The sequence below is a fragment of the Urocampus carinirostris genome, chromosome 6, assembly GCF_059441175.1.
Source record: "Urocampus carinirostris isolate Australia breed hairy pipefish chromosome 6, RoL_Ucar_1.0, whole genome shotgun sequence".
Taxonomy (NCBI): Eukaryota; Metazoa; Chordata; class Actinopteri; order Syngnathiformes; family Syngnathidae; genus Urocampus; species Urocampus carinirostris.
Window position 1 is genome coordinate 29,666,500 of NC_142354.1, and position 27,979 is coordinate 29,694,478.

The 27,979-nt window shown below is 37.5% G+C and overlaps 1 protein-coding gene across 1 annotated transcript; it reads right to left on the reverse strand.

Moving 5' to 3' along the window:
• LOC148364536 (RNA-binding protein 38-like) lies at positions 1-27,976 on the reverse strand. Its single transcript, XM_088338684.1, has 4 exons — positions 27,536-27,976; positions 18,989-19,112; positions 16,091-16,145; positions 1-3,290 (listed from the first exon to the last, which is right to left on the reverse strand). The coding sequence occupies exons 1-4, from the start codon at positions 27,779-27,781 to the stop codon at positions 2,939-2,941; spliced, it is 777 nt and encodes a 258-aa protein (XP_088194810.1). The 5' UTR covers positions 27,782-27,976; the 3' UTR covers positions 1-2,938.
• Positions 27,977-27,979: the final 3 nt, after the last annotated feature.

The following is a 27,979-nucleotide window of genomic DNA, read 5'->3' on the forward strand; positions in this document are numbered from 1 at the left end:
TAAGTACAAATTCTTTATTCTCAATTTGTTGTATGGCTTTTATTAAAAGGACTATAAAAGTCATTTCGCTGATGCAACCAGACTGATCCCCAAATAGGCCTCATCCGTAGCAGCACTCGCACCAACGCACTGATACGGTGACCAAACAAATTCCCATGGATGTGCAGGTTAATCGGCATCAGTGCTACAACTACAGTCATTGTACAAAAAAAAAAGAGAAAAAATAAAATTAACTTAGTACCTCTAATAAATACCTACATATAAATATTGTAAATGTACTTGAGGACTGGAAATAGTTTTGAATGCAGTGCTTGGACAATAGGTGACAGTGAAATAGTTAAAAAAAAAAAAAATGCAGACAAGGTGCCGGTTGAGAGCAGTGTCACTACCATCCAAAATTGTCTACAGTCCACCTAAAATGTATCAAGATACAAGCGGGCCGGGTGAATTACTGACTGCTGAAAAGCGCAGCAGTTACGAGACTTTTATGTTTTTTTGTATAGCCCTTAATCTCAAAATGTCTCTCAGGGCTGCACAGACCACCATAATCCCTTATCTGATAAAACAGAAGGTTATTGCTGCACAGAAAAATAACCCCTAATAACTGTTGGACACTTACGAGACGGCGGATTAATTGAGGCGGTCTTCCATTTCAGGTCATAACTTTAACGTCTTCATTATTAAGATTCAACACATGCGAAGAGAATTGTAATGACCATGTAAATACAGGGTTCGTACGCCTTTTTTACAACCAAATCCCAGCATTTATTTAGGAATTTCAAAGCCAGTTTTCTAATTTTGACCATTAAACTAAAAATATGTGGTGTGAATCATGCTTTTTGGAGAGCCAGAGAGAGACACATTTGTGATTTTCATATGCTATAGTTAATCTTGCTTGTTCATTTTTTAAAGCATTTGATTTTTAGAGTAGTTGATATTTAGAGTCTTTGGTAATATTACAAATATTTTGGATCTGAACCATAGTTGGTTAATTATTTTTAGACATATCTCTCCCCAATACAGAAATGACAGAAATATGTAGCTTCCATTTTCAGTTGCACTAAGTTCTTCCCATTACAATTTACCACTTGGAAACGCTATCTCAATTTTTGCACGGTCAAATATGAGTCTATAATTGATACGTAATCAATTTTGTGCAACCCGTACTAGGCGATGACTGCCATACAAACTAAAACCAGATGCTGTTAATCAAAAGGGAAGAAGGAAGGCAATAGCAAAGCCACCAGAGAAATGTCGGTGTCATTCTTAAGCAGACTTGTTGCGAAATATGGTAACAGTTTTAAACATTTACAAACACTTAACCCAAAATTCAGCACTATTCAGTCGTTGAAAACACATTAAAATTGAAGCGTTTCCAAGGATTTCAAACACCCGTACGAACCCTGCAAATACGTCATATATGAAAGATTTGACAGCTATAAAAAGATGCACGAGATGGTGGTTGTTCTGTCATTTTCCTCGCTTTGGTGATCTGTCCCTTAAAAATCTGACACAGCTGGTTAGTTCAGCCAAACTGACTACTTGCCTGCTCAACCCACTTCCAGGTTCGCTGGTGAAAGATCTTTTCGGGATCCTAGGACTTTCCGTTTTAAATACTATCAACATATCGCTCTCCTTGGGTTTTGTTCCAAAAGTCTGCCATCTCCTGGCGAAAGGAGATTGTGTAAATCCAAAGAGTGAATAAAAGAAGGCGTACGTTTGATTTATTAAGGCCTCTTCAATAAAAAGAATAAAACATCCCTCTGGTATCGTCCAGGCAGATTATGACGCAGCTCCGATTTTTTTTTTTCATAACATCTTGTCCTCCGCGTTGGCGCTGACTTTTGTTCTTGGAGGCGATGTGCTTCAGCTATGCACAATGACAGTGATGTTGGATGGGGGGGGGCGTAATAACAACCCCCTGCCCCCCTTTCCGAGGGCATCAGTCACCCTCACGTCCAGCTGATACTTTGGAGCGTGTAACATTTCACCAAATACTCTCAAAACAAGATGTACCACAGACGTGTCGTTCCGCTGTCTGAGGCATAAGAACAAAAACAATGACATCAATGGAATAATAATAATAATAATAATAATAATAGAGACGATACAAACGAGAATAACAATAATGATAATAATATTAATAAAGAGTCAGCTCCTAGAAGCACTTGGATATGGGGGAAACATCCGGCCATATGTGGAAATACATGTATAAGTAGCTACAATTATTTGCCCTATAAATATATGATGTAATTATGTGTTCATGTAATACGTAAATACATGACAAAAATGCAATGTATTCACTTATTTAAGCATTTTGTGATTTATTCTGTAATTTATTTGTTTCAGTTTTTACTCGTTGTGTGTTTCATCATGTATTTTGTTACAAAAACATGCAATTCAAATAAGGAGGCAGCCCAGTTGCCTGAGATTTTCACCTAATGGTTGAGCAGCTACTACACCGATTAACCAAAAGGTGAAAAGCTCAGCTAGTTTGAGCCACCCCCTCATTTGAATAACATTTTTCTGGCATAAAATAGACAAACAAAGACAAATACATAAAACAAAATAAATGACTAAATGGATAAATACGTCAATAAATTGCATTTATGTCATATACTTAGGTATTACATGACTTATTTATGTGTTCATTTATTTATATGGCATATATTTATATTATGATTGATTTATTTGTTTATTTTTTTCTACATATAGCAAGATTTTTCCTCCATACATGGAAGCGATCTTATACATTAAAGCTTCTCAGCCAGTTTCTCTAACCCCTCCTACTCCCGCATGAGCAAAGAGGACATCCTGATATATAGCGTCTAGTGCAATAGTCCCCTACTGTTTTTCCTGAAACGCCCTGAAAACAAGGTTGCCCCAAAAGGGTAATTTGCGATCCTTGCTCTGCACTTTGCCCCCCTCCCTCTGCATCTCACTGCATGCGATCGGGCTGGATTTGCTGCTGGGGAGCATAGTGCAGGAAAGCGGCAGCAGCCGGGCCAGCGGCCGAGGGTAAGGCGGGGTGCACGGTAGACGGGGCGGTGGCGGCCGCGGCCGGCCCCACTGTAGCGGCGGCGGTGGGGTTAGCGGCGTAGCTGTAGCCCAGGAAGCCGGCCGGGGAGGCGGCGTAGGGATATGGCTGCTCGAAATTGGCCTGGGCGTACTGCGTGTAGGCGGCGCTGTAGTCCAGGTAAGGGCTGCTGCTCACTGAAGAAGACAGCTGGGTGGGCAGCACCAGGCTGGGCTGCACATAGGCTTGCGGGTAGACGTAAGGCGGGGCCAACCTGCTCAGAGAAAAACAAAAACAAAAAAGTTCAACAGAGGCACTCTGACAGCGGTTAACATTACGGCTGCAACAATTTGTCAGAGTTGTCGATATAAATCGGTAGTAGAAATAGTCAACGAGGAAATCCATTATCGACTATTGTCGCCAGACACATCTCTACATTAATATACGTAATCTCTGCTGAGATTCGCTCATGCACAATAGCGTCCGTCTTGAGCAGTAATATAAATGACACCTGTCAATTTATACGTTTCACCAGATTTCATGTTTTTATAGATAAATAAAAAACAATTAGGGTACAGGATTTTTTTTTTTTTATGAAAAAAAAAAAATCTTGTTTCGTGAAACTGATCTCGTCTTACCCATTTTGCCCCTAATTCAGATAGTAGCCTCGATCAAGCATTTAGTCTTAAAATAGATGAAGTCTGAGAAATCCTGCACCAGAGGAAAGATCCTAAACCCAATCCCATGTCCGAACTCAACCTGATTTCTTTCATGGGTCAGGCCTTAAATGTCAATCACTACGTTCGGGTCGGGCCAGGCTTTTTCCTCTCGTTGCATTATTTTTTTCCACCCATCATTGTTCTTCTTTGTCTCTCTGCCTGTCTCACTCAAAGTGCCGTGCTAGATCCTAGAGATGTGCTGTTGCGATGGCTTACGGCCCAATTATCAACCCGTCAAATCTTAATAAATCAGTCAATGATGGAACATGTTTGTTAAATGTAACCTCTTCAGACAAAGAAATATAAAATATATAAATGTTTATACAGTCTTGTTTTACTTACACTTACAAAAACAGGCTTTAATTTGTTAGGGTAAATTAACTCTCCTCCTCTTGAGTCTTCACAAACAAAACACAAAATATTGGATTTGCTTCAGACTCCGTCCTGCATATCTAGTTAAAAGGTCAGGCTTGGGTTGGGTCGGGCTTTAATACCTGCGCGTCTGGGTGAGGTGAGGCTGGATTTTTTAGGTCCAATGTTACCTCTACTCTGTACGGAGCAGTAACATGAACCTATAAAAATGGCGGCGTCAACATCAAATACGCGTACTAATACTTCTAACACAAGGTGCATTTTAGCTCTGATATTGCCAATAAAAAGAACCCCTTGCAGACCATGCATATCACGGCAGTAGCTTTGTGTCACGCGAACATTTAAAGAGCACATTGGAGAGTTGAACTAAACGGAGTCTGACTCCCCTCGGTAAGATTCAAGTACCATTCATGCCTACACAGTTTTGATGACATGCACTTTATATTTTACATGTATATATTTAGCTATAAAAGGGAGGTTGAGTGTTATACTAGACTGTGCCTGAAAAATGTATCTGGAATTAAAAGCATGCAGTCCAAAGAACAAACGTCAGTTGGTAAAAAGTTAATAACGATAAACGTCAGTCGTTATACCGTTTCATTCCAAACTGTTGTTTTGTTAGAGACTCTGCAGTTGACAACTGAATGTACTTCACTAAATGTGCTTTTTTTTACCGTTGTTCTGTTGCTAATGAGCCCGTTTCTGGGATAACAGTGTTTGCCTTGATTTTAATTCATCATTCATTTGCTAGCTGCTAAAAAAAAGGGACAGAGGCTTATTTATGGATGTATGTCTCTTGACGGAGCACTGTACCCAATTGATTTTAGATTGTGTATTTTATCCTTTCTCTTAGTATGAATCCACAGCATGTTTAAGAAAGATGTATTTTTACTGTATTTATTGTTCTCGTGTTTACTATCATGTACCGAATAATTCGATTTGATTCATGCTAAATTTAAGGAGAAATAAACAGTTATCTGATAATAAGCCTAATCGTTTCAATAGTCGGTGTCTGGTAGACTATGAAAATAGTTGTTAGTGCAGCCCTAGTTTACATTGGATGCCGCAAAACAAACTGCGGGCAGGAGACGAGAGCACCAGAGCCGGCTACGGGGAGATGGAGATGACTCCGCTTTGTGTCCGTGTCAGTTGGCCAAAAAAACACAAAACTTACCAAACATGTTAGGTTGGGCCTTTTGAGCTGGGAGGCTTGAATGATTGAGTCAGCCGTTACTGGCAGCTTTTCAAGTTCAGGCACCAGCAGAGTGTTTTAACAGCTGCTGCTTTTCGCACGCACAGGACCTGCAGGGCGCTTATCAATTGCTGCTGTCAGGTGCTGGGACTTGTCCGCAGGTGTTTGAAGGTTTATTGTGGTGGTTTTTGGGCTCCACACACCCGTTTATTTCAAACCTGTCAAACTTAGCCAATCGCTCCCCTCATTAAAGATTGCAATACCCGTTAAGTGATTATAATCTGACAATGACATCTGAGTACCTACTTACTTGCAGCGAGAAGGATGTAGATAAAAACTTAAAATAATTTGAGTCAACGAGTTTATTTACCAAATACTTGATCGAGGATAACGTTTGCTAGTGTACAGCGAGAATTCTAACAATCTACGGTGATCTTCTGCTACCAGTGACTGAGACGATCTGGATTAGAGGTGAAATGGACAAGACTAAATCGGTCCAACAAAAAAAAAGTTGATAAAGAATATATACATATCCCATGCAAAAATTGTTATGCAGCGTACACGATTTAAAAATAATTTAAATATGTATAAAATACGGGGGAAACATTAATTTACAGGTATATTATTTTGACCATGGTTAACCCAAATTAGCAATGTGCAGTGATTAGCTTTTGACTGCCAATGGGGGAGTAGGTAGAGACTTATTCAGGCTTCGTACACCTTTTTTTCGGTATGGAAAAGCAACAAGCATTAGTGACTAGCAATGTTGTTATGGCCTCTAACATTGGCAACTGGAATCACCGAGATTGGCATAACTGATGTGGTCACTAAAATGACCTGATGGCGGTGCAAGCGAAGTGACATGCATTAACAGTTAGCGTTGCTGATATGGCCCCATTTCCATAAAAAACAGGCGATTTCTTTGCAAAATCTCAGCTTTTTGTTCATTATCATGATTGCAATAATTAATAAATATCAAATGAATCACTACCCTTGCTAAATTGTATGCCCGTAAACAATCGACAATTGAAAAAATTATTAAGAAAAGGGAGGCGATGGAAACAACAAAGTTTCCTAAGGGCATGAAAAACTGTGCTAGTGGAAGTTTTAGAATCAGTTTCATTCCGAATCCACTGAGTCTGTCTCCTACTCCCCCTCTGCATCTACCGTGTTCTCCAATATACCAGCTCAAGTCACTTAAAAATAAGGTTAAATTGCATGCATATTTATTCATAATGTTATTTAATAATCAACACGTATATTACATATAAATCGTGGTTACTATATACTATTGTATTATTTCAATGTTTTTATCTGGGGGTATGGAACACATTAGCTAGTTACCATGGGTTTCTGTTGCTAGCAGTATGTTTCCTTTAGACGTATATTAGAGGTAAGTTCAGGTCTAAATAAATTAGCCCGACCCAACCCGGCCTGCAGGTATTAAAGCAAGGACAGAATCAATCGTGTGGATCCTCCACAAAGAAAATGAAACAAAGAATAATGACGAATGGATACTTCTGCAAGAGAGAAGCCTGGCCTGAACCTGAACGTAATGATTGGCATTTTAGGCCCGACCGACATTTGGGTCCAAGATCTTGCCTTTCAAGTATTTTAAACATAAGTAGTACATAATGTATATATTTTTGTGGTTTTAATGTTTTTATCTGAGGTACCTGGCTACAGAAGGCATTAGCATAGATTTATGGCAATTACACTTTGTTACAACAGACGAATGTTGCATCCCTGTAGTAAATTCTTCAGGAATTTAGGGTTTTGTTTTCGATCAAGATGATTTTTTTGCCTTTTTGTCCACCCCTACGTTTCAGTTTTGGGTTTCATAACATATCAAGAACGAAGACAATCGCACCACTGCAAACATTATTAGCCGAGCTGCCTCTCAGTGCTGATAAAACAAAAACTACATTTGAGCTTCCCTCTTCAATCATCAGTAATGAGAGGCTGCTGTGGAGTCATCACAGCAAGAGATGGAAGCATGCAAGGATAGGGATGTCATGGCGCTGCCCGACACGCAACACACAGAGACACAAACGCACGATTCACCCTCCCACACAACACACGCACCAGTAACCACTGCAAAGCCCAAAGCATGCCATAATAGGGAACGAGTCACACCGCAATCAGTGCAGCCTCTTCACTTCATATCACTCGCACACCAAACGGCAAAAGATAAAGAAGGCACTCAGGTCCATCACGGCACACCACACGCCACTCTCAAGCTATCGCTGGCACCTTGCAAATGTGTACGTGGGACATTTGCTGTCAAAGCCTTCCTTGGGACTAGTCCTATATTTGGGATCGTCCTCTGACCGTCAGCTGGCAGCCGTGGCAGGAAGTCAAACAGGAGGAAGATTATAGTCAATAAAAAAATTGGGGTTTTAATCCACTCTTACAGTAAATTAAAAATACATGCACTTTCTACAACAAAATAGTGCCAATATGTACTTGTTAGCCTCAGAACATCATGAGTGACCCTGGGGGTGGTTTAACATGAGTTTATATATTATTACTACAATCCGAATAATGAATTAGATTATTTCATTATAAGGATTGTAATAATAATTCTATTTTTGTAATCTTCATAAGATACATTTGTAGGATTCTCATTGTAATAATTCTTATTAATTTGTAATATTGGTAGAAAAATATTCTTAAATAAGGAAAAGGTTTATACAATCTACAATATCGGATTATTGTTTTATTGATATTTGTTATTTTTCTCAATAGATGAAAAGCATCAACTAAAATTTTTTTCTGCCAATGGAAAAATTCTATTTTTGCAATGTTTTTACCTAAAATAATTTAAATCATCACGATTTTAATTTGCTCTCGGTTATAATACATTTCAACCACACAAAGAACCACATAAATTTAAAAGGGAGGGGAAAATGCCAAGATATAATCGAATGAACGTGAAACAAAATCTAAACTCCAATGGCCAAAGAGCACACCATGGGAACAAAAGTTTTCAGGCTCTCGCACTTCTCGCTCCCACAAGTCTTGTTTACAGAACCTGCTTCTTCTCCGACCTAGGCAGAAGTAATCTCACTTATGTAAAATCGAAAAGGTTCATGTGTGGATTTCAGATGGAATGCAGAAGGTAAGGGCAGACAATAGTTATCCCTTTTTGATAACATGCAAAGGTGTAACTTTAATTTTAACACTTATCTAAAGAGATAAGCGTGGAGGTCTGGCGTGGACCGTAAGCAGTTGACAGATGAACATGGACAGTGGCCAGAAAAATCCCAGGTCAGCTTGTTTTGTGCTGACAGCGAGCCTGCACCATTTTGACACAACGTCACTGTGGGATTCGCTTGGTGTGAGATGCGCATTTCAAATTGTAAATGATACAAGTGTAGGCACGGGAAGAAAGAAGGCAATTTTTCTATTGTAGATTACTTATTCAATACAAATCCACATTCTAAAAACAGTCGGGGTAAAGAAAAAGATCCAAATTTGGGGCAGGCGTGGACCGGTCCCTTACTTGGGCCAATTTGACCCAATTAAATTTTGGTTAACTTTTTATTAATATCTAAAAAACTAAATACACCCAAATTCAAGTCATATTCTAATGATAAATAAAGTCCAAAAAAGGATTATCTAAAATCCCCGTCAAAATAGTCAATTTTATACAAAATAACTCTTCTTCCCCCCCCCCCCCCCCCCCCCCTATATGTTGCCCCCCTTAAAATGACATCAATTTGAAGGTTGTAAGGGGAAAAAAAGCCAAAGAAATTAATACACGTAATGGATCATTCCATTTTTGACCCCATATTTTTGGAGGGTGCATGCAGTGAGCAGGGGAATGCATGAAAGAGGATTTGTAATCTTTTTCAAAGAGGACTCAAATAATTGAGACAGTTTGGTGGAGTTGAGCAGTTTTCTTCTTTTCCAGTTTTCACCAAATTGGATCATTTTATTAAGAAATAGGGAGTGACTTTTAAATGCCCACCAGGTAGTCATTTTGTACAAAACACTCGTGAAAAATGCTCTCTTTTCCTCTACGTTGCCCTTCCAACTGACATCAATTTGTGAAATGGTTAGTGAAGAAAAAAAGCAACCCTAAAAACTGGGCCATTTGTCTCTCAAATCGCCCAGAATTTGGGTCAGGTCATGTAGAACAATCCAAGAATTTTGATTTAATTGATCCAAGTCCATTATTGACCCCATTTTGGGTTATTTTAGAGTGCACCATTTTGTGTGTGTGAGTGGGGGAGAATTAAAAACTATTTATATTGATTTCCAGAGAGAACATTTTTTGGATTCAAACAATAGTGAGAATTATTGTTGTGGTCTGTGGTTGCCTAAAATAAAGGGTCGATATGTTTAAAAGAATGCAAAAACTAAAATATGTTGAGAAAATCCTAAAAACAAAACCCCCATACACGATCATTTACAAAAAATGTATTTTGTTTAAAAAAACTAAGCAAAGAAAGCCCCACAACCAAGACCAATTTGTAGGACGTGTTGTTCAAAAAGAACCCTAAAAACTGGGCCATTTTTGTTGTGAAAAAGTAAAAAAACATGACGCAAACAAAACATGCATAAAGCTGGAGAAAATTGCTCTCCCTAAAATGATCGTTTTATACAAAATAACTAAACAAATAAACACATGACAAATGACAACAATATGTGAGATGTGTTGTAAAAACACAACCAAGAAAAAAACATTATTGGGTAATTTTGTCTTGAAAAAGTAAGAATAATTCAAGAACTTGGGTTAAATTCATCCCAAAAATGGATCAGTCCAGGTATACAGTTATGTATCGCTACAGTGGGCATTTGCACGTCACATTGGGTATTTGTATATTGTATTCTTTTTGCTTTATTATTGTATTGTTCTCAGCTCAGGGATGCTGCTGGAAATGTGAATTTCCCTGCGGGGATGGATCAAGTATCTATCTATCTATCTATCTATCTATCTAATGTCGTTCTATAAAAGAAAACCAGGTTTGCTGTTATGCACTATTTACATTTAAGAACAAAAATATAACAACACAAAAAACAAAAACAATCGTATATTCTTAAATGGAGAACTCAAGAACCCCTTTCTTTGGAAAATTATGACCTGAGGGTTCTACAGGGTTAAACCATTTTCTTCAATTCCATGTATTTACCTACATACATACATACATACGGACATACATACAAATTATTTGGATACCACCATTTTTTTTATGTTTTAAAAACGTCCGAGTAAGACCATTTCGCCCCAGGAAAACGTATTAATTTACAGAAGAAAAACTGTCTTTATTAATAGGACTTTAAATTAATTTAAAACCGCACCAATAACCCATCACTTTTCTGTTAAATTGAAACAGATTTTTAACAGCACTCTCTTGATACAGATTTGTTCTTTTTGGGTGGTAACTTCGGGGAAAAAAAACCCAACCTAAATCCTAGCTTAAATGAGAATGAGACTGCTGTGCCCAGTTTCACACCTGTAGTGTTTTTTTCTTAAGATGCTTCATTATAAAAACAACAGCTCCACATAAAAGACAGCTACAAAACTATCAAAGACCCCCACACAGACTCACGCAAGTGCGACTTTTCACACCGATAGTGGAAGCCATGAAAGACGTTTTTTTTTTTGCGCCCTTAAAGGGGTTGTGTGTGTATTAATTTCAGGAAATGAACTGTCATAGCAATGTCAATCTTTAAAAAAAAAAAATCATTGGCCAAGAATTTTTTTAAAAACATTTTTACACAGTGGAAACCACACTGAAGTTTCCACCATGTTTGTCCGGCATCCTGCTGCCACGATGTGCTCTCTGGCACTGGTCCTTGCTCACATCCGCCAACACACTACCATTTAGTGGTCAAATATTATATGCTGCGGTTTTAAGCACAAACACTTGCTCATCAGCTCTGCAACGTGAAAAAGAAAAAAAATTCCGGAATTGTTTTCTACTTTTAGAACTTTGAAGAGTGTTCAGATTAAAAACATGTAAATATTTATATTGGGAACCTTCCAAAAAGACTTAAGAGTAAAAAAATTACCAAAATTGGGACAAAAAGATATCTCCATGTCATTTTTCTTTTACTCTGTCAAGTCCCCCAAAATGTCTTTATTGTCTTTTTCTTTTCCGTTTATGCTTTTATGGGTGGTTTGTATTGAAAACATTTACATCACAAACAATGGTCAAAAAAGTTTGAAAAATGATAAAAATGGGAAAAAAAACGTTTTTTTCCATGTGAGAAAAACATTTTTAGTTGTCGATCAAGATATAAAGGTAAAAATTAAACAACTGAAAAAAGTATGCCTATTTTTATTCATTTTTAAAAAAAATTCTTATTTCAATTTTTATCTCTAAATTCTCTGTTTGATTTTTTTCCTTTTTCCATCATGGGATGTTTGGATTAACAGTAACAAAATTGTAAGCCTACCATAAAAAATTACAAAAAAAAAAACTAGTTCGAATAAGCGGAATTATTTTCTAGATTTGGGTCGCAGCTTCTAACCAGGGTGGAATTGTGCACCCGGAAGTGAGACCAGTTGAGAACCACTGATCTATATCACTGGTGGTCAAGCGGATAGGATTCAGTGCTCTCACTTCAGTGACCAAGGTTTAATTCCCATTGCTTCCAATGTTTTTCGAATGATCAATCATTACAAATATGGTAATATACTAAAGTAAAATCTCATGTTTAACTTACTTCGTGGATAAAAAAACTGAGTTATAATACGGAATATAATATCTCTATTTAGTAAAAGGAAAATTTACAATGAAAATGAAAAAATAGAAACACGTTATAAGACGACGATATACGAAAATATGCAAGTGTTTGATTTTGTCTTTGTGTATGGGGATGTAGTGGAGGGGGGGGGCTCATCCCTATCTAAACACCAACACTAACCTCACCTCATGTGACCCCAACAGTCTAAAGCATCTGCTGACGAAGCTATAAAGCAAACTGTATACGATACTCGGCCCCTGCTTACAATCCCACTTCGGAGTTAGTCAAGCACCATATGTCGTCGGGGGGGGAGGGGACGGCCTCCAAAGAAAAGCCACTTGTAGACTGGCTTGTCTTAGGGAGGCCTGCGTCTGTCACTCAGCATCTCCAAGACTCAAGGGGGGCAAAAGGACAGGTGCTCCCCCCGAAAGCCTCTCTACGTCTCCGGGGTGGTGGCCGGCTGATTACGAGGCGGTAATGTGAGATGGCACCTGTTACCGCCGTAACACCGAACCGCACGTTTTCGACCCCGGGGAATTCTGAGCTCAGATGTGTGATCGCCATGGTAACCAAAGCGCCAGCCCGGGACTTTTCCGGGATCCTCAAGTGCAGATTGGATATATTCCCGATGGATGGTTGCTATTCGGGGCAGGTTGATTTAATGGGACATGAGTAGATCATTATTGTGAGCTAAAGACTGTTTGGGGGTTGGGGGAGGCCTTGTTATTTTATCATTGTCCTTACGGAGTGTGGAAAATCCTGGGATTTTTAGGGAGATGTGCTCTTAAATGATAATAAGCACTGGTCTGCTTAATGGAAAAGAAAATCCTTTGAAAACAACATTTTTCACATTGAAAGAATAAAAAAAGAACAATAAAAAACACATCATAATAATCTAAATATGGATGTGATCCAATCCATGTCATCTGACGTTAAACATTGTACACCATGGTTGTAAAGGAAAATTCATTGAGATTTTATGATAATAAAAAAAATACTTTCTTGAATCTTAATAACTGAATAATAGTTCATATTTTTATTACTAAAAAAGGATAATGGGATGTTTGGACACGTTCTAAGGGATGGGCAGGGCACCTGTATGATGCGGCAGGGGTAAACCAGTGAAAGCAGTCGGGGTCTGCTGTTGAACAGAGAGTGTGTTGTGTCACCCTGACCCGAATGACATGGCCGCTTTCTTGTGTACCGTTTCATCTGGAGGGACGAAAGCATGACCAACTTAGGTGCCTAACTTGTTTGGGGGTTTGGGCATTTGTGTTGGCCATGGTCCCCCAAAAATTTTGTGTGCGTTTTTTTGCTATTTGTTTCCCTTTTTTATTTTCTTTGTTAATGTATGTGTTTTGCTGTCGGTCACCCCGCTTCAGGGATATGACCAAGGTAGATTTTTAAAAATAAAATAAAAATAATACAACAAAGAATAATTCAAATTTATAATTTGTATTCATTTCTTTTTTATTCATCAGCCATTCAAAATTGGGAGACGTTTTTAAGGAAAATCATTTGACAATACATTTTGACCATTAATTATTTTAAAATTGCATTCTAAATATTGAACAGGATTCCAAAAATACAATTGAAACATCACCGGTCACATTTTTAAAAATTATATCAGATTACCCTTTTTTCTATATTGTCCTTTTTTTGTAATACACTAAAATTCTTATAAAATCTTGTGTTTCATTTCTAAAATAAATCATGGTCATATTGTGTATATATTGTATTATTTTTAAGCACACTACCTTATATTCCATAAAGACTCTCCATGTTTATGTAATTCATTTATTACTACTTCACTACTTGTGTAGCTCGTACAACTTGAAACAAATTCCTTGCACGTTTAAAATTCTTGGCCATTGAAGACAAAAGCAATTCTGATTTTATGTGATATTTTCTCATTTCAGCAAGCCCATGAAAGGCAAAGTGATCTTTTTTACTATAAAGTCAAATATGATTGAATTGAGTAATCATTTTACATTTGAGAAAATCTTATTTGGTATATCTATCTTAATGGAATGAACTCGAACATGATAAAAGTCAAGCCATTTTAACTGGGTCTTTGTTTAGTTAAGCTAGATGTGAAATAGATACAGATTTCTCAACCTATGAGTATCTATAGACATTTACATTTATATAGTATAGTGTATTTTTCTAATTATTACAATCATAGTGTTTAATAATGAATGAAGTTTTTTTTATACCACTAAGAGGTGCTAAAATAATAGACTTTAAATTGGATGCCACAAAAGGCTACAGCACGAATACAACTGAGGGTTTTGGCGTTAAAAATTCAAGGCTAAGAATTACCGTATTTATTCATATATGGCGTCCATTTTTTTTAACCTAAAATAGAACTCAAAAGTTTGGGTGTGCGTTATCTTATGCAACAATTGATCAGTCGAAAATATCGCTGAACACAAACGCAAAGCATTGAATGCAACCAATTCTCTTGACATACAGGATACCCATAGTCTATTTTGGTAACAATATGCAAATCGCAAAGAGATCTATAAGAGATGCGATAGTTCTAAATGGTTTGTGCAGAGGCAAGGCATCTTTTCTTTTCTCTCCTCACCTCACTCGCAGGGAAACGCAAGTTAAGCATTGCTGTTTAGCGCAATTCCCAATATCTAGAAAATTCACACTTCTTGATATTTGTAGTGATATCAATATTGGCATCCTTTATGTGGCAACTCAGGCTTCAAAGAGAAAACGCTCTGCATATCACCTCTCTCAAGCTCAGAGTTGCACATCAAGCTGAAATTCACAAAAATCGAGCAGCTGGCCAAAAATTCACTGTACCAGAGACGAATGTTATAGAATGGGGGAACCCAAAGGTCGCCCTGAAAGATTTAAAGAAAACCAAAAAAGCACGACGAGCGAAACAACTCTTTAGTGTATCTGATGATAAATCGCACGTTGAAGGCGAATTAATAAACGGTGTAAATTTGGTATTGTGTTCATGGTTTACTTAGTTAATAAATCCTTTTTATCCTGGCCGCATTTATTCAACGTTTGTTACAACAGTGGTAATCAACCTTTTCTATATAATGGATGGGTTTAATGTCTGACTATATTCTCGTGTTCTGGCCCAATAATAACAATAGCAAAAATAATAATAATAATAATAATAATAATAATAATAATAATAATAATAATATCGAGCCAAAATCCACAGTAGTTACTGGACCACTTGTTATTTAGATGACATGGGAAAAGGAATTACATGTTATTTTATCATCACGCTATTTTTACTCTTGGTACCACGTCGTGCAACGTTGTTTTGGCATCATGAGTAAAAAAGTTAATGATGATGCGATGAAATCGTATAAATTTCCCTTTCATCGACAGTCTTAGGATTCAGTGCCATCACCCCCGCGATCCAGGTTCAATTCCCGTTGCATCCAATGCTGACCAAATGAATTCAGTGATATTTGTCATCTGACCAATTTTTGTTCTATTATAAAGCATTAGTATAAAGCAGACTCAAATAAATAGGGTACAAGCAAAAATTAAGGCAATTTTTTTTCCTTCTGTGCGGCCAGGTACCACTGTGACGACCACTGACTTAAAATTATTAGTTCGACCCAAAAAAGTCAAACAAATTGTTTAACCGATTTTGAATTAAAAATTGGGGGTGCGTGTTTTACAAACGTGTGCGTTATACAGAAAATAAATACAGTAATTGTTGCTTGAGGTAAGTGAAAGTTCCTAATCTAGAGAACCTCTCATTAACCGCTCAACAGACCATGTCTGGGGATGTTTTCTCTACTAACTAGCTGCTTCCAGTATGCTGAGCCTACTGGAGGAGTGCAGCCGAGTCAATAAGCTCCAGCCGAAACTTAACAAGTGAGTCACACATTCACCTCTGGAATGCCCTTCTATTACCACAGATATGTGAGCAATCTCCCTGGCCTAGAAAACTCAACTATGCTAATGGCCTCCCGCCGGAGTTGCAAGCAGGCCCCGAAACTGACATGTACTTTCCAGAGGCCCTTTTTCTCCAAGAAATCCTGGCCTAGTGGCGTTGCACAAAATCGCTTGACACAAAACAAGCGCCCACTCCCTTTGGCTTACCCGTACTGCCTCTGGATGAATGCCGGGTGAATGGGCTGCACTCCGATGGATATGCCTGCAAGATATGAGGTTGGCTGTCAGGCTGGTACATAACAAATGTCCGCATTTGCATTTACAGAGGAGGATCCAAGAACAATACACAAGGAACGCAGTGAGACAGAGGAAGGGTTTGTCTCAATCTTCGGGAAAACAACGCGCTGTACAGTGAACCGCCAGCTATACAGTGGTTCATCGCGTAAAATATGGCATATTTTAAAGCAGGGGTCACCAACCTTTTCGAGGCAAAGAGCTACCTTTTGTTACGGATTGGCACGAAGGGCTATCAGTTTGATATGCATTTATAATATGTCAACCTTTATTACGATGTTATTACTATGTTGTTACTATGTTACCAGGTTCGAATTGTTTGAAGTCTGTCAAGAAAATGGGGCAGCGGTTAAGAAGGTGAGAAGGGTGTGGGGGAAATATGTAACAGTAAACTAAATATTGATATGTTTATTATTTTGGTCGAATTAAGCCTCAGGTCACTTGCATGTTATATTCCGCTTGGCTCTGTTACTGTGGTGATTTATTCTCTGTAGCTAGCCTGCTCCTAAACAGGCTAACAAATAGGCTAAGATTATCCCAAGAGGTAATCCTGGCATTCTTTTAGGAAATAGAAGTTTAAAAAAAAAAAAAGATAAAATAGCAGCAAAGTTATGTACATAAATAATACAGATAATAATATTATCAATTATACCACAATTTCATATTAATATAATACCCAATCTATTGAAAAACACATCTCCATTTTGAAGCTTTTAAAAAAAAAAAAAAGAAATCCGAGCAATAAACAAATAAACATATAGTAAACATAAGTATTAATAATGATGGTGATTAACTAAACTGTGATTAATTATTAATATATCATCCCAGCTATTTAAAATGAGAAATCCTCACTTTTGGGCATTTTATTAAGAACTGGGGGGAAATTGATAATGAAATAAAATCAATTCAATTATTTAAATATGTATATATTATTAATACTCTTAATTCATAAATAAATCATTGTTTAAAAATTATTGTAGATTTGGATTTATATGTAATAAAAATCAAACATGTTCAAGCAGAGAGATATTGAGATTTAGAACTAGAAGATATGGCCCAAAAAAGGAAAGAAAAATAAATTTACATAAAAAATAAAATATTTGTTACATAAATTAATATAAAAATAGGGGTTGAAATTGGGGGGTTTGATCACCTAATGACTCCCAACAACGGGTGTTGCGACACATCGGTTGGGTTGAGGGAGGGGGCTGGGAATCCCCTCCTCTGTTTCAATCTCCCAGAAAGTCAAGAATGTGAGTGTGTTCTTGACTCTAGCCAATATATATATATATATATATATATATATATATATGCATGGACACATATACTGTACATACACACATACATACATAATTCAGCCTGGATGACTATACTTTTACATTACAAATAAAGTCTTTTTTTACAAATATTAATGTAAAAAATGTACTCCCCAAAATTGTATTGTTTGAAAATTATTATTGACCGTGTGGCTCTGCTTCATAGAGCAGGAGATCTGTGATTGGCTGATAAGTGAAGCCTGAGCAGTAGTGATTTCTTCTTCGGGCAACAAGTTTCCAAATGGCCACCTCCAGAGATGTATATAAACAGTAGGATATTGCTGCTTAACTCATATTTGAAAAACCAAAAATGTGTGGACTATAGAGTCCCAGACACTATTGTCATATAATCTTTGCCGTTAAATAAAATATTGAACGCACGGAAATCTTTCTTCATTAAATACAATATTGATGTATAATCATGGCTGTTAAATTTAAAATCGAATGCCTAAAGTCGTTCTTCATTAAATGGAGAAATTATGCCACTATAGTGACATTACTAAGAACAATATGTCTCTTTAAAACATGGGAGGGAGGCTGCCAAGAGGCTCTTGAAGGGACACTTGGAATTTCTGCCAAGTACTTGCTGTCCAAATAAAACCAAAGTTTAGAAAAGAACTACTAGTACGTCTAAACTTTATTTTAGGGTAATCAGTAATTTGAAAAGGAGCAGTTATGGTGTGGTTGGTTAATTTTGACACAGTTATAAAGGAGTTGTATACACTTGTGCATTATTTACTTTTTGATTCTCTCTTAAAAGAAGATACTGTGTGCAGATAATGCAACAATACTTTTGGCTAACTTTCCAGACATTTAAATGTATAGATCTAATGTAAGCCTGAGAGTAGTTGGTTTTGTGTGTTTTGGGTTGACGGTTTGGTGTTTCTATGTACACAGTCAATTCTTTTGTTGTATCGGAACCTGCCGATGCTTTTTTTTTTTTTTTTACAAGGTTTGTAACTTGCAGGTTCTTTTTAGCCTAAAAATGGAATTTAAAATTATATTTTAACATTGAGCAAAATGAATTGAATCTATTTTTTTGTCAAGTTATATTTTTCTTTTTGAACGTTTCAGTTTCACAATAAACTTCGCCCCCGATTAGTTTTTCACTAATTGTTGTGTTATTCATTTCCATTGTTATGAAACAGTTTTTTGTACGTTCCCGATTTTGAGTTACTGTTAGTTTTTTGTTTTTAATTAATTATCACAAATGTCAGATAATAATTCATTATTTTGAAATAATCTTTTTCTTTTAGTATTTGTGTATAGGTAATGATTGAACATATTTTGTTGGTCAAAATTGGTCAAATATTCTAAAATAGCAGCACTTAAGCCCTTCAAATAAATGTTGGCAGTAAATAAGTAAAAACAAGTGGTGAAGCTGTTTGAGCCCCTTTAATCAGACAGAATTGGAGCTGGTCACTTGAACAGGAAAATGAAGCAGGGGTTCTGTGAATAAATACACTTGATTAAATTAATTGTACAAAAATCCTACCCGTTTGTATGCTGCGGGGCTTGGCACCTAAGTAGGCCAGGTTGACATTGGCCTTCCTACCATCAATTATGGGGTTCGGATCCTTGCAGGCTCTCTCAGCCGACCCTCGGTCGGTCATCGTTACCTGGTGAGATGAATCAAGGTGGGAAAAGTTTGTTATTGTTAGGATGGAATTTGGTCCAAATAATGTGTTGAGGAAATTAATGCAAAATGGAGTGTGCTGATTGCACAGCAGAGTGCCAGTGTTGATTCAGCTTCAGCCTTAATTGGTTTGCTAGGAAAACAAACATGGCATCTAGCAAATCTATGCACAGAACAAAGTCAAGTTAAAAACCTTTACAAACATAAAGTAACGAGTTTAGGGTTTTACTGGTAGGCAATTTGGGTTTTTAAATAACTTATTTTCAGATTTGTTATCAGATTTTTTTTTAATAATAAATTTAAAAAATGTAGATTTTTTTACTAAGTATAATTTGCATTTGTAAGTTTTATGTGCTGATATCTTTAAGTAAAAAAAAGAAAATCAAAAGGATATATATATATATATATATATATATATATATATTTAAGATTTTAGTAGCCCCCAAAAAACCCTAATTAACAAAGATTATTTGCCAGAAAACTGATTTTAATGTTATATTTTTAAATGTCTTCTTTGTATATCAATTTCATTATTTTTCTTATTTCTTTTTTATATATTTTAAGTAATATAAGAAAAATATTTAAAGGGGAGAGCCATAAAAAAAGAGACAAAATTGTATCACTTTTTGTTGTGTTCAGAAATCCCTCAATTTTTATTTATTCAACAGTGTATATACTTTGAACTTGCCTCATTTGTATATTACACGTCCTAAAAAAAACATTTAGAAAACAAACAGACAAATACTACTACACGGCCGCAGTGGAGAGCATACAGGCTTTGCACAAAGCGCCAGACAAAAACTTTGCAGAGAGTCATCAATACCGCCTAGAACATTATCAACTTCTCTCTGGCCAGTCTGGACCACATTGTTGGCTTTTGCAACTGCAGCAGAGCCGACAACATTATTTTCGCTCAACCAGAGGATCCCCAAAGCTAGCGTGCAGCTAGCCAGCCACTTATTGCAATGTTCACTGAAATACAGGTACATAAAATTTAAGCCAGTCTACAACTTCAGCTCTGTAAATATTGCCCGTCTATCGTAATGTTTATCCTGAAGTGCAATGTCTAATCTCATTATAAACAATGACAATAAAGACAATTTCAAGTCAAGTCACATTTATTTATATAGACCTTAATCACAAAAATGTCTCAAAGGACTGCACAGGATTAAAATTACAAAATCACACAATTACTTGATCTTAAACCAGCATGCGGGCAAGGAACAACTCAAAAACCTCAGTGTGAGGAGAAAAGAGAAACCTTGAGAAAGGACCTCACATGTGGTAATCCCACTTCCAGGATTGACCAGGGTGAATTACAATTAGCATTACAGTACACATAATAGTAACCATTAGGTAAGATGTTGAAAATGTCCGGAAAGTGCATGACATCAACGACGCCCCCGGCCAGCAAACCAGTCCAGACGGCCACGACGCTGCCTCCCATCTCTGTCAATTATAAAACAAGAATTGAGCACGGCGGGGCAGTGGTTAGCGCATGTGCGGCACAGTCCATGTCGTGGGAACCTCCTGCGTGGGTTCAAATCCAGCTCCACACTTCCTGTGCGGAGTTTGTATGTTCTCCCCGTGCTCGCGTGGGTTTCCTCCGGGCACTCCGGTTTCCTCCCACATTCCAAAAACATGCATTTCAGGTGAATTGACCGGTCCAAATTGTCCCTAGGTGTGAATGAGCGAGTGAGTAGTCTGTCCCTGTGTGCCCTGCGATTGGCTGGCAACCAGTTGAGGGTGTCCCCTACCCACTGCCCGAGGATGGCTGGGATGGGCTCCAGCATCCCCGCGACCCTACTGAGGATAAGCAGTGCAGCTAATGAGATGAGAACAAGAATTGAGGGTTATACGATATACTTATAACTTACTAATTTTTAGTTCGGAAAAAGAATATTCTGAATTCAGAGATCTGTGGGCAAGATGTTCCATGATTTACAGCTCTGGTGTGAAAAACTTGACTGGTCAATATAGCCTAACAGAGGCGGACAAAGTACTCAAGTCATCCATTCTGCTGGTAGCAGTAGCTAGCATTACCTAGTCACGATTCCATCCTAGGGCTGCAACGATTTGTTGACAGAATTTCATAGTAGAAATGGTGGACAATGAAATCCATTGTCGACTATTGTTGCCAGACACGTTTTTCAAACAGAGTGATGCATCTTACATTAACATAATCTCAAGCGCAAAAGCATCCGTCTCGAGCAGTAACATACATAAATGGCGACGTCAACATGAACCAAAACCTAAGTTTTGGAGCATTTTAGCCTCGATACGGCAATCTAAAAGACTACTTGCAAAGTTTTCAAAGCAGACTTTGCGTAGCATTGCAGTAGCTCTGTGACACTCAAACATTTAAAGGGCACGTTGGACAGTTGAACCAAACGGAGTTACTCGCCTTGGTAAGATTCAAGTAACGTTCAAGCCAAAGTTTTTTTTTTTTTACATGCATTGTACATTTTATGCGCGTACATTTCCATATAAAAGAGATCTTGGGTGTTATGCCAGACTGAGCCCAAGAAATGTATTTGAAATGAAATGCACGCGGTCCCAAGAACAAACATCAGTAGTTAAAAATGTTTGATTTCAAACTGTTGAGAATCGTTACGTCCTTTTGTTAAACACCACTTAATGTGCGTCACTAAATGCACATATTTATTTTACTTACTGTTCAACTGCTGAAAATGAGCCTGTTCTTGGATTACAATTTACATGTCGGATGAACAAAATGTTTACTCAATTTTATTTTCTTATGTATTTGCCTGTCCCCCCAAAAAACGGACAGAGGTTTATCTATGGGTTTATGTCTCTGAGCCTAACTGGTTTTTAGATAGGTTGTTAATTATTTGTACAAATCTGCAGTGTGTTCAATGTAACGTGTATTTTCCGTTGTATCATTTTCGAATACCGGTTATTGTTTCTAAAGTCAGTGACTAATCAACTATGGAAATAGTCATACGTTGCAACCCTATTCTATTAATTTCTGTTCTACTCCATCTTATTGGCACCCTACAGTATTATCATTTATCCCAAAGAAACCACAGCATCATTTGGCATGCCCGCATGATTATGGATCCAAGCAGAGTAAAATTTAAGGAGGTTATCCAATTGGAGATGTAATATTAAAAGGCTTTTTGTGAGTATTGCCCCCCCCCCCCAACCCTTTTTGCCCTCGAGGCATTACAAAAGCCCTTCTGTTTTGATAGCTGTGTTATAAGTCGTAGCTAGTTGTCGTTTTTGAAGGAATTTTCAAAAAGTCAGCGGAAGGAGTGAGTCTTTTGTTTACACTGTTTGGAGCCTTTCTGTAGGGGGTCCCCACTAATCCCACCCTCCCAGTGTCTGAAGAGTGTTTGGATAAAAAGGTGAGCTCAGCTTTGGGGCGTCTCGCCCTGCTCATCCGGCCCCAACCCAAAGCGGCAAGTTTCCTCCCGTTCGGTCAACCCATTTCCCGACGAGCAAGTTCTACAGGTAAATCCGGTCTCGGCGCTCAACCGTTAGCGCCGAGACTCGCTTTCCTCCGGTTGATGTGTAAACACGGAGGAATTGTCTTCCATACGACCTGTAAACACACACACCAGCGAGTGACACTTTTCCATTCCTTCTTTGGCCTGATAGAACCAGACTAGAGCTGATGGGTCCTTTCCAGAATTCTGGTAAATATTTGCATTGCTCACATGGCTTCTGTGCTTTGTGTCAAAGGGAAAACCAACGGTTTTATCTGGAAGCATAAGTGACTTATTAGAGTTTTTCAACCAGTGTGCTGGGAAACAAGTGTGCTGTGAAATATTTTCTAATGTGCAAAAGAAAATTACCCAATTTTAATCTTTGGGGGAAAAAAAACAACTGCCTTCTTCCAGTGATCAGCCGAGTAATTAACATTCATCCATGTCAGTAGGTGGCAGCAGAGTACCGTTGGTTTTCTTATTATATAGTAATTATCTGCTCATAAAGTGCCTGGATAGATGTTAAATACAAAAAACCTTACTATAATGTAGTTCAATTTTCACAGCTTTGCTACTTCTCTGATTTGCATTGTGCTCTGCATTCTGATTGGCTAAAAGGTCTCATGGCTTTTTCCCTACCTGATACTATAATATTCAGAACAGTAGTTATTTGTAAAACTAAAAAGTTTATACAGTTCGTACTCTTGTTTGTGTAAAACAAATGTTTAAAGCTGTAAAATAGTTTGTACTTTGATTTCAAACTATAATAGAGTACTTAATTGTATAATATCGAAAACAAAACATAACATTTCTCCATTACAGATTTTGCCTATCACAGTTTTTTTTCTGAATGTAACAATTGCAAAGAACAAGGGTTCACTGGAACTTATTTTAGTTGACAAAGCTGTTAGACTGTACTGTAAAAAAAAAGAAAATTAATTGAAACTATTGTGCATAATTTTGCTGATTTTAATGATAATTTTAATCTATATTTATATCCATTTTGGCAAAAACATCATTGCTCACTAAAAGTATTATTTTGTCTTTCTTCCATAAAATCTATAATAAAATTTAGTCTAACTTTAAAATCAGGTAAAAATTATTACTGTATTTAAACCTCTTTAACGCGGACAAGTGTGTAGCGTGCAACACCCTAATTTTTAAATAAATAAGTTGTCAGGCTTTTTTGTCTTGATTTAGATCTTTCAGCACAACTTTCTGGTGTCTCCATTCTCTAACATTCGTCCCTGGTACTGTGAATAAAAATGGTGCAATAATGAAATGACATATTGAGCCTTTTCCTAGGTCATCTATATCAATGGTGGTCTAGTGATGGGGGATGTCAGTGTCAGTACTATAACCCGGGTTAATTCCTCTTTAGCGATTGTGGACAGCAACATATCAATCATTGCACAAATATGGTAATATATTAATGCGTTATACAAAAAAAAGCAGTAGCCAAAATGAATAACCTCGTCACCACAGTTGGACATACAGGTACAAGGCAACATGATAATTAAAGCTTTGAATAAATAAACAAACATTGCCTTGAGATTTTTTAATTAAAAAAAGAGCCTAGGCTCAAAAAAAAAGGTTGAGAAACATTTTTTAAGAGATCGTTTGACAGTACACTGGATTTTTAAACAATCTCTTCATGATTTACGCATCTGACGTGTTACGATTCTTTTCCGGGACACCCCAACGATATGGATCTTTGCAGACTTCATCCCGGGATGAAAACAATTTCTTTCAAAGGAGGCGAGTCGCTGTGTAAATCATACAAGAGGCAAGCAAAAACGCAACCGACTTCCTTCTATGACAATGGAGGGCACGTTGTACAAGGTCAAACTCTCCCACTGCTGCTGCTGCTCCAAAATAACCATAAAAAGAAACCGAGATCATGCAGGCTCTCTCACTGAGACTGCAAAATGTTTCTCAGAATATTTCTTCTGTCAAGTAATTGTATTACCTAAAATGATTTTTCATTTCAGTTCATTCCATGTAGTATAAAAATAAGTATAAGTATACAATAAGTATGAAAATAAGTTTAATAAACCATTATCGAAACTTCCCATCCAGAGCAGAACGGTATAGAAGAGGTTTTAAAGAGACCAATGTTCCGTCCCAAAAACGTTTTTTTAAAGTCAAAATACAAAAGTAGTCTTAGAAAAGTATTTAATTGACTTTTTGTGGACTAAATTTGGACGGGATCAGGGGAGCTCAACACAACTACTATTTACGAGCTAAATTTAGTCCTCGTTAAATAAGCTGAACAAAACCCAACTTTTAATGTCGATTGTTGGATTATACATAATGTCTAAAACGGACAAAAAACATCCAGAGCTGGATGAGATATATTCATGATTTGTTAGTTGCTGGTTTGGTCTTTGCCGTGCCAGAAAATTGGGGCAAAAGGTGAATCACTATTTTCTAAAGAGATAGATAGATAGATAGATACTTTGTTCACCTCCCACTCAGCAAATTGGCTTAAAAGACATTAAAAAGACATTTAGCAGAAGCCAAGGTTCCGTTCCAAAGACACTTCTATTTGATTGAAAAGTGAAAAAAATGTCAAAGTAAACTTTTTACATTTAAATTTGGACAAAGTAAACAACAACAAAATGTTTTGAACTTGATTTAGTCCATGTTGGATGGGCTAAACAAAATACAACTTAAGACATACATTTTTTAACTACATCATGCCTGAAACATACATTAGATTTAGCCTGGAATCCCCCAAAGCACAAGACGTCCTCCAAAATAAATGCCTTTAAAATTGGTCAACATGTGTGAAAATAACACCAACACATGTATGGGCAACCCATTATTAAAGAATTATGATCAATGAATCAGCAAAAGGTTTGGTTCTAATAGAGGCTTCGGATAGTCATGTGACATCTAAAGCACCCGCCATATTGGATTACAAGTGACAAGAGGAAGATACTGATATAAATCCATCTGTGTATTTTACACATTCACATGGAGACAAGACAAGAGGAAAAGTTAAGGGTAAGTATGATCACAGACCCATATTTTATGAAACAACAAGTTATCATTGGAATCGGTCTGTTTTACCTGCCATTTCATACCCGGATGTCGTAAAATAAGCACCCGTCCAAGACCAAAATGATGACAGTTGAACTCAGTTAAGTTTACTCTGTTCAGCAAGTAACTAACAAAATGGTGGTAAGAATCGAGGCTTTTGTATGATTAAAGTTTGTCCAGGGTGTACAACAGGGGTCGCAAACCTTTTTGTCCCTAAGAGCCATGGGGCAAAATATTTTGGGAGAGAGAGCTTCACCATATACTAAAGTTAAAATTCCACAAAACCACCATAGCAGCTCTCCAGACAAAAGCTATTTCTTCAGCGCATTTTATCTAGCTGTGTGACCTTTGATGACTTGATCAAATTTCTGAAACAATAATTATATCCCATATATACAACTACACCTCTTTACATTTGTCAGCCTGCCTCAGGTTCTTTAAATCCTTGAGGCTTATTTTGACCGCCATTTCTTTACGTAAATAATGGTTTCCAAACAAAGTGCCAGCAGTGGTTTTTTTGTAAAAATGTCACAAAACACTGTAAAAGTATACGGATGATACGGAGGAATTTACCTTCTGCGCAGAGGGCGTTGGGGGAGAGAGAGAAATGGGAGCCCGCTGTCTGTTCCCACCTCCACTGGTCACCTAATCAAATTTCTCTGGGTGCTTGGCTGGTGTTTTTCGGTGTTTACAGTTTGTTCAGTGGGTTTTTATCGTGAAGTGTCTCGGGGGCCATTGTTTTATGCGCTTCCATGAAGACGTCCAGCAACAATGTCCATTGGTGTAACATTGTGACTATTTCAGACTGGACCATACAGTATATATTCTGGACCAAACTGCATCCCTTCCGCCTCTCTGGCTATGCATATACCAAAATTGGGTATACACAAAGAAATTTTGCATGGGCTATATAATTAGAATAGAATATACCTTTATTGTCATTGTTACAAAATGGGTTAACATATTGTGACAACGAAATTGGGCATGACACTCCAGTTTCACACATTCACAGTGAGGTAAAAAAAGTCGAGAAAATAAAGCAACAGAGAAGATCAGGTTATAAAACAAGGAGGATAAGGTTATAGTTATAATTTACACAATAAAATTGATCTCCAAACCAGCTATACTCATGAAAAGACCTATATCTAGCTTTCAAGCCATATGTTTCCAAACCCTGGTGTACAAGCTTGGTCTGTTTATCTGATAGTTTACGACTTCCAGGTTTGAAATTGCAGCTTAATCGCCTGAATCCAATGACAATATGTCGTTTATTACAGGTCTGAGTTGTTAATTACCCTCCCCTTTCCCCACCTCTAGTTTTAGAAAACACATCTAAATTAAGGGGATCAACTTGTATTTGCACCTTCTTCTATTGTTGCTTGTAATCCAATATGGCGGCCTCTTAAAAAGTCACCTGACCCTGGGAAGTCTCTATCAAGCTCAAAGGTAATTGGCATTCTGTATATAATGAATGTTTTTCTTTCATCCAATTTTGAGAAGCTATAAATTGGATTTTAAACAATTTGTCAATCATTCCTAAATGATTATTGGAGTATAAAATTAGCTCGAGTAAATTGACAATCGATTAGTTGTTATTTAATCGACTAATTGTTGTAATTATTTCTCTCACGCTTAGAACATAATCCCGAAAGCTCAAAGTTTGAATGTCTATAGTGTTGGAGGCGAACATATGTGAAAATATAATCTCATTAGTTAACTTTGTTAACTAACACATTTAGGGCATAAAGACGACATGGGGTCACGACTCACGTGTGTCACACAATGACAAACATAAACACGTGGAAAGCCCACAGACAACATATACTTTAACTCTTAAGTGTTTGACTCGAAAATCCAAATGTATCAAACAAATTCAGACAAAAAAGAGCGACTTTTATCTCTTTGCACTTACAAAGCCGTATCCTCGTGACTTGCCGGTCTGCCTGTCGGTTATCACCACGGCTTCATCGATGTCCCCGAAGGCTTCGAAGTATTTTCGGAGCGAAGCGTCGTTGGTGTGGTAAGGAAGCCCCCCGACGAAGATTTTGGTAAAAGTCGTGTCCTTCTGGAGCGCACTGGGATGCATGGCTTCCAGGGCTCCGTTCATAAACTGGTGGAGAAGCATTGGCGAGCCGGCTAGACCTCCAGAGGCACACATCGGCTACAAAAGAAAACTAAAAAGGACCCAACTGAGCTCTAATGGCGGCCTGGCATGGGTGGGAGGGGATCCAGGTGATAATATACGAACTCGGCGTAGTTGTAGGGAAGATAATAAAAACTGGCCGATTTACAAACGTGCCAATCCTCCTGCCGTCTGCACCGCTCAACTGGCAAATAATTGGGAACCAGTGGCGAG

Excerpts from the sequence above, each read along its gene's own strand:
- LOC148364536 (XM_088338684.1), bottom strand. The coding sequence starts at position 27,781 with ATGTGTGCCTCTGGAGGTCTAGCCGGCTCGCCAATGCTTCTCCACCAG. Across the intron at positions 19,113-27,535 it reads AGTCACGAGGATACGGCTTT|GTAACGATGACCGACCGAGG; the intron begins GTAAGTGCAAAG and ends TCATCTCACCAG. Across the intron at positions 3,291-16,090 it reads TTCATCCAGAGGCAGTACGG|GTTGGCCCCGCCTTACGTCT; the intron begins GTAAGCCAAAGG and ends TTCTCTGAGCAG.